The 7,948-nt window shown below is 40.7% G+C and overlaps 1 protein-coding gene across 1 annotated transcript in view; it reads right to left on the reverse strand.

The window, feature by feature from the left end:
- Nucleotides 1-5,838, reverse strand: part of LOC109473263 (leukocyte elastase inhibitor-like) — a 14,074-nt gene extending 8,236 nt beyond the window's left edge. Inside the window, exons 1-4 of the mRNA XM_019773140.1 lie at nucleotides 5,745-5,838; nucleotides 3,026-3,265; nucleotides 1,191-1,314; nucleotides 235-341 (exon numbers count right to left, since the gene is read on the reverse strand). Of these exons, the coding sequence (XP_019628699.1) occupies nucleotides 235-341; nucleotides 1,191-1,314; nucleotides 3,026-3,264 (470 nt within the window). The 5' untranslated portion in view covers nucleotide 3,265; nucleotides 5,745-5,838. The remainder of the gene's footprint in view (nucleotides 1-234; nucleotides 342-1,190; nucleotides 1,315-3,025; nucleotides 3,266-5,744) is intronic.
- Nucleotides 5,839-7,948: the final 2,110 nt, after the last annotated feature.

Below are 7,948 nucleotides of genomic sequence, written 5' to 3' on the forward strand. Positions count from 1 at the left end.
AACTGACTGGAGAGTGCTGGCGGAAAACAGAACATCCTGGAGGGACATGGATACAGCCGCCATGCATCTACTCTGATGCCGGTGGATTGATTGATTGATTGATTGATTGATTGATTGATTGATTGATTGATTGATTGATTGATTGATTGATTGATTGATTGATTGATTGATTGATTGATTGATTGATTGATTGATTGATTGTGTAAAAGATATCAAGCTTGTACATGTACCTACCTCGTCATTGAATCCACTGCTCCTGCTGGGATCAGGTCTTTGATCTTGTCCTTGGTTTGCTCCTCCACCCACTTGTTGATGTTTCCTCGCACCTGCTCAGCTGCCCCCTGCAAAATATGTTACAATATTCACGACTCACAGATAAACCACATGCCCGTAGCCAGGCTTTTGAATGGGGGGGGGGGTTCTTCCCACTGCTTGATGGGACCAGCGAGCGCCGTAGGCGCGAGGTTCCAAGGGGGGTTCGGGGGCATGCTCCCCCGGAAAATTTTGAAAAATGAACCTTCTAAAATGGCATTTTGTGCATTTTTGAGAGGATTTCCAGGAAAAAAAAGTCAGAGATAAATTTTTATTCAATGACAAAGGGAGCAGTTTTTCTACGATTCCAGTCCATCTTTTCAAGAAAAATCTTGGACCTTTACATAAAAAGTGGACCTTTACATAAAAAGTGGACCTTTACATAAAAAGTGGACCAAAAAGTGGACCTTTACATAAAAAGTCCCCTGCTACGGGCATGAACCCGTAGCCCCCTGGCTACGGGCATGAACCAGAAAGGATAATATACATGTAGCCGCAACATACCGGTAACACACTGTACGTTCATGCTCTTACAAAAGTATTGATTTGGGTAGCCGCTGATAAACTGTGGGTTTGTGTATTTTTGTTTGTCTTGACAGAATACAGCGTATTAACTTCATGTGGATGGTGGGGGAGGGGTCAAGCAATGGATGGGTAGAATGACAGGCAGTCAAAAGGTCAGACTCAGGAAACTGGGTAAACTTGAAGGTCCAGAAAACTCAATGAAATTTATGCTTCCCAGAGGTCTGAAATCTCCTATATTGTGTTTGTTGGATTATGTCATTTCTATCAAATTACAGGTCAGGTTTGTGTGCCATTGGAAGGTTCCTAGACAAACAAACAAACAAACAAACAAACAAACAAACAGACAGACTGACCTTGAAGTCCACAGAAGCCAGCTCTGCCCCGTAGTTCTTCCTGGTGGCGTCGAGGAAGTCCTGCAGGAAGCTGTAGGTCTGCTCCCCGTACAGACGGTTAGCTGTCTGCAGGGTGCACTTGTCACTGTGGGAGAGGGGCAAGGAGATCACCTTAAGTTTGCAAAACTTTCTTTTAAAGATCACTCACTCAATCACTCACTCACTCACTCACTCACTCACTCACTATCCGTTTAACGTCTCAATTTCAATTCAAGTTATTTATTTAACCAGTAGTTATAACTCAGGCCATTTTGGCCTGCTTTTCAGGTAATCCTGGATACACATAAAAATACACACAAAAATACACAGTACCAAAACTAGTACTAAATACAACATCCTAAACATCAACAGTGTCAAGTCCTGCACCTAATGAACTGTTTAAAAATCCTGAGAAGTCCTGCTCCTAATGATCTGTTTAAAAGTCCTGAGACTAAGGAGCTGTCGTTGCTGTAGTGGAAGAGTGTTCCACAGGTAAGGACCATAGTACTGTAGACTGCTCCGGTATGCCGTGACTCTTGCTGGTGGACAGATGCGTAGGTGAGGGTCGTAGTCCCTAAGACGCTTTAACTCTGACCGAGTAGGTCCCCGTTGCTCGTGGTCCCCGTTGCTCGAGGGTTAGATCTCCAGTTATAACAATGTACTACAGTACCAAATTGAATATATGGTGCCTGGGGTTATTAAAGAAGATGACAGCCAGCACAATTGGAAAATTATGAAAAAGGCATTTAGCAGAATTACTGCCTTTTAGTTCAATTACAAACTCTGAGTCAGTGATATATACTTTTCAAATGAAATGATTAGAACTACATGTATCAACAAATGATTGTACATGAGTCTTACAATATGTTTTAGAGCCTGGGTACCTTGGTCTTACTAGTTTCTTTGTAGTAGATTGTAAAAATATTAGATTAGATCCTTAATATGAAATTCATATGTTGAATATAGTATAGCGGTAGACAAATGAGAACATCTCAGCTCATAGACACTATCACAACTAGGACTGACAGATCCAAAATAGCCCCATAGGAATTGATTTACGACGATGATTTATTTATTTATTTATTATGACTAATCTTTTACATATATGTTAAAACTTAAGTGATATAAGGTTTGTACGACGTAAGATTGTCATAGTTTGTACGATTGTAAGATTGTAAATACCTAATTTTCGAACCAAAGTGATATATCAATCTGTAAATTCCGATATGATATTTTGACGTGGCGTCGGGTGGTGTAGTGGTAGATCATCCGACTGTGAACCGAGAGACCCGGGTTCGATTCCGAGTCGTACCGGGGACATGTCTGGACATGCGCCCCGACGTTGTGCCCTTGGGAAAGGCACTTTACACGACTTTCCTCATTCCACCCAGGTGTGAATGGGTACCTAACTTCGGTTGGGGAAAGCCGTATTGAGGTCACCTTTTGGCGCCGAATGGCAGCCGCACAGACCCTTGCGGCAGTTCCACAAAAAATTGTGGATTACAAATATGTGTATCATTTGATTGTTGTGTATTATATGTATCATTTGATTGTTGTGATTTGTATTGATTATGTGATACCCTGCATCAATTCAGCCGTATAAAGGCTGCGACTGCAAGGTACTGTTTGGACAATAAAAAAAACATTTATTAAATATTATTAAATTTGTATTTCCCTACTATTAATAATTTAGATTGTAAACAATTTGATCAGAATTCAGCCCTGTATGTCAAGGCTGCAAAATATGTTGTTGATATGTTGATACAAACAAATAAACCAATACTTTTAAAGGCTAATTATAACAGTTAGTACCCTACCTTGCATACAGCTGTTGGTGCAGTGTGGAGAAAGTGCTGTGCAGGACGTCATTAGACATGTCCTTGAAGCACAGCGTCCCCTTCATGGCGGCCTCCGTACTGCCGCAAGCGCCGAGGGACGTCATGGCCAGCGCCACGGAGATGCTGTACGGCGAGAAGAACACGTTCCCGCCGTCCCCGCACAGCTGGCGGTACAGGCTCAGCGCAAACTCCGTGTTCGCCCCACTTAGCTGTTCCATCCTGATTGAGAAGAAACAAACATTTCATCTTCAAGATACGTCGATGAAGGTTAGACATCCAGGTAATACGATACGCCAAAAAGCAGTTACTCAAGCAATTGGATATGATTTTGAAAACGTCAGACGTTTCAGCTAGTATCCACTAGCTTTCGTCAGTGACTGAGAGGGGAAATGCAGGTTTATAAGCACAAACTATTCATTGATATGCAAATAAAGTAAAGACAAATTTTTGGAAGTCGAAAAAGGAACAAAAGTCAGACAGGTGCGACGAGTCAAGACAAGATAATGCAAATTAGTCAGAAAGCTCCTGTTATACAGAACAGGAGCTTAAGTGTTGTCTGTCCTCGGGGCTGGGAGTGCCAAATCCCAAGATCCACCCGTAGCCCCCCCTTCCCTGTTGAGGGTGGGGTTGTACATTCTTTCATATATTGCCTCTTTAACACCCCGTTCCCACCAGCGTGTTTCGCGGTCTAAGATATCCGTGGACTCAAGTTTGAAAGAGTGACCCTGGTTGTGTTGTAGGTGGTGGAAAATAGCTGAGGAGTAGCCGTTGGCACTAGGTCTGCAGTGTTCTTTGTATCCTACTTTGAGCAGTCGACTTGTCTCTCCGATGTAGGTGTTGTAACAGTAGGGCTCCTCGCATTTGAGTCTGTAAATAACATTCGCCTTGGTACCTTTGTGAGGTCCGTCCTTAGGGTGTACCATGTCTTTGTCTGATTCCCACCACCCTTTGGAACACAAATTAGCAGTGATCAAAACTCTGTTTCATCGTGCAGACAACATTATCACTTCAGACCAAGCCAAAACGGACGAACATAGACACCTCCGAGGTGCCCTGGCTAAATGTGGCTACCAAAACTGGACTTTCAACAAAGCGCTCAAACCTTCAGATCAGTCTACGAAAACCCAGAAGTGCAAACCATTGACCAACAAAAACAAGGTCAACATCACTATTCATATAGGAGCTTCAGACTAATTTTCATCATCTTGTCTTGACTTGTCTGACTTTTGTTCCTTTTTCGACTTCCAAAAATTTGTCTTCACTTTATTTGCATATCAATCAATAGGTTGTGCTTATAAACCTGCATTTCCCCTCTGGTCTCTCAGTCACTGACGAAAGCTAGTGGATACTAGTTGAAACGTCTGACGTTTTCAAAATCATATCCAGTTGCTTGAGTAACTGCTTTTTGGCGTATTCTTCTTTTCATTTTGAGTACAAGCATGTCAAATTGACTGAAATTCTCTACTTACACAGGTCATGACCTAGAAAACGACAGCTCTATACCTGGTGGCAGGCAAGATGACGATACTGGTAATTTGTTTATCTACTTCAGTTAATGAAGATTAGATATAATGAGGATATTAGCATGTGGCCAAACACCTGGTATTGTATGATCAGGTAATTTGTATCATCAAAGGTGTTGTATAACAGAGTAAAAATCAAATGTCATAAATCAGTGAACATCATTTGTAAGCATGTGTTTGTTGTGTCCTCTGAACAGTTGAATCGCTCTTGACGGGAGTTGCCGAGGGGCTGCAGGCAGCAGGACAGCAGAGCACACTACCAAAAATGCTTTTTCTTGTTTTCTTTCTTCTTTCTTGTACAAAGAAAATGTATCCTATAGCAAGAAAATTATTCTTTGAACAAGAAATTTAAGAATCCCCGTAGCAAGAAAATTCAAGAAACACGTGTGTTTCTTGTTTTTTCTTGCTGTAGCAAGAAAACGATTCTGTCCACAAGAAAATATTTTTTTAACTAAGAGCTAACTGTTCTTGAAGCAAGAAAACCATTCTATACACAACGAAATATTTCTTGTAGCAGAAAAAAAAAGACTGTAAATCTTCTTACAATCAACATACCAAATCTTTCAAGAATGTTTCTTGAATTTTCTTGAAAGAAAATATTTCTCAACATAAGAAAATAAGAAAAATAAGAAAAAAAATTTTGGCAGAGCAGGGAGGTCACCATTGACCCTCCAAACCAGCCAGGATTGGAGGGGGCTGCAACAACAAATGGCAAGGGGACAAGGAGAGGGAGGGATAAGGGGAAAGGGAAGAAGAGGCGGAAGAAGAACATTCCGAAGCTGGGAAAAGGAAAGCGGAGGAAGAGAATTGTGATGGAATCCGACTCGGACTCAGACACCCCATTGTCTAAATATAAGTTGACATTAATAGTCCTATTTCTTAACTGTTTCTAGCTATAGGATCTAGGTAATTAAAGTTGTAATAGGTAAATACACTATATATATATAAAGTACCTGTATCATGCATTGTGACTGGGATTAACAAACCATTTAATGAGGTGATGCATCTGATTCAGTGTACCTTGAACAAGCAGTACTTGCTGTTGGAATATAGCTGTTATGTTTCTGTGTGAATATATGACCATTACTAAAGGTATACGGCTGATATGCCTTTATACATTGAGCCAATATATGGCCAAAAAGCATTCCTCTGGGACAGTACTGGTTGTACAGCACCCTTATCTTAGGTTGCATTGTCTGGTCCAGTTAAGAAGTTGTCCTGATGGGCTCTGCATTTCCTTTGATTTTTGAAGACAATATCCATTCAGCTGCATGTTGACTCTTGACACCTGTATGAAATAGTGGAAAAGTGAAAGGTTATGTTCTGTTACCACATTACTAATTTAGACTTATTACAATATTCAATACATTGTAGTCCTTACAACTGCTTTGAAATAAAGTTTGATCTTGTTGTACATTTCAACTTCGCTTTTATCTACAAAACAAATCAGATAATCTGCAGGTGCAGGTAACTCCTGAAATCAGAAACCCTACCTGCTCCATTCAAATATACCTCAAATGTGGATAAAAGTTACTATTTAAACAACACACTGTATACACCTGTAAATGAACACTGTCTTTTAAAGAAACTAAATCGACATTTTAACATAACTGTTTATGCACATGGCGAGTCACATTAAGTTTGGAAGCTTCTTCCATATTTGGTGCACTGAATGTGGTGGTCACATGACTCATCTGCATATCGCGAATGAGAGCTACTTGTTTCCAGGGCTTCAGGGCAGACACCACATTTGCGTTGCGCAGTAGAGGCCTCAAAATGGGAACGATTGTAGTGCCTAGTTAATACCTTTGAAAACCTTTTTTTCTCTTGAAATTTTTGGTCCATTTTGGAGATTTTTGGGCTGGAAGGCACAGGTAGGGTCTAAACTTTCCTACATTGGTCAAGTTTTGTTTATTTCACCAGTTTAGTGGGCGTAGTGAGAGATGTGAGTGGTTAGGTCTTGTCTGGCCAGGCGGATGGATACCATGGAAAATGTAGGTCAAAGTTGAGGTTTTTTTACTATCATCAGCTGTGGCGGGAATTTGAGATGGTCAACCCCCTGTTTCCTTTCTATTTGTGGGAATCAGACCCTTGTTGCTACCTGGTGCAGAAAAATTTTTGAGATTGGAGTATGGGCAAGTACTTTCATGAGGTGTTGAAATAGTGTATTTAAGCATGTGTTCCTATGGCAAGATCTAATAGTACTGTCTGCCCTTCAGAACTTGTGGAGTGAGTTAGAGCATGATCTGTTACTACAGTCTTTCCCACAAAATTTCACATCCTTACTCACATATTATATTAAGAAAAATCACATTGGAAATATTGGCCATCTTTAATGACTTTATCATCATCATCATCATCTATCGGCTAACAGCCGGGACTAAGCTAATGCAGATTTCTTTCCATACAGCCCTATCAAGCATTACATTTTCTAAGTCATCAAAGTCGATTCCAGTGTCTCTAACTAAGGTATCGGTGAATGTCAAACTTCTGGAGTGCACTCGTCCACGTGGTTTCCACATGAGTACAGATGAAACAATTTCTTGCTTGGCTCGGAGACAATGTCCAGCGAACATAACTCGACGGTGGGTGAGTTTTTGAGACAGTCTTGGGAGTCCTCCATAAATTTTTTCGAGAGTGGCATGTTGCCTCCAAGATATATTCTGTGCCCTCCGCAAGAGTTTTGTATAAGTCCCGTCCAATCGTTTTTGAAGCTGACAGGTAAGTGTCCAACTTTCTGCACCATAAAGCAGTATCGGTTCTACAAGGGTAAGAAAAACTTGGACTTTCAATTTGTTAGGGATATTAGACTTCCAGATCTTATCCAATTTGTTGCATGCTTCCCATGCTAGGGCTTTTCTAGTTTCAAAATCTTTCCTTGGGCACATAATGAAGGAACCAAGGTATTTAAAGTTTTCTACTTTTGTAATGAGTGCCCCAGACAATGATCTCAGTTCTAATGGTCCAGAAATGTTACTGATGTATTCAGTTTTTGATTCATTACAAAAAAGCCCCACAAGGGATGCAGCTTCTTCTAGGGATTGAAGCAATGTTTCTGCATTTTTAATCAGTTCAGCAACCAGCGCAAGGTCGTCTGCAAAGTCCAAATCAGTGAGATATTGGGCAGGGTGCCTTCGACTCCTGCGCGGTTGGATTTCTATGCCCTTGTCTTCATTTACGTCTAGCGATATTCGTAATACATAATCAAGTACAATGATAAATAAATATGGTGCTAAAGTATCACCCTGGAGAACTCCAGTAACTATCTCAAATGAACTAGTCTCACCGTCAGGTGTGATCACTGAGGCTATAGTATCTCTATACAGGGCCTTAATTGCTTGTATAAAACAATATGGAATACCGTACATTGCTAGAATTT

Source organism: Branchiostoma belcheri, unplaced genomic scaffold (assembly GCF_001625305.1).
Source record: "Branchiostoma belcheri isolate BF01 breed outbred unplaced genomic scaffold, Haploidv18h27 scaffold299, whole genome shotgun sequence".
NCBI classification, from domain to species: domain Eukaryota; kingdom Metazoa; phylum Chordata; class Leptocardii; order Amphioxiformes; family Branchiostomatidae; genus Branchiostoma; species Branchiostoma belcheri.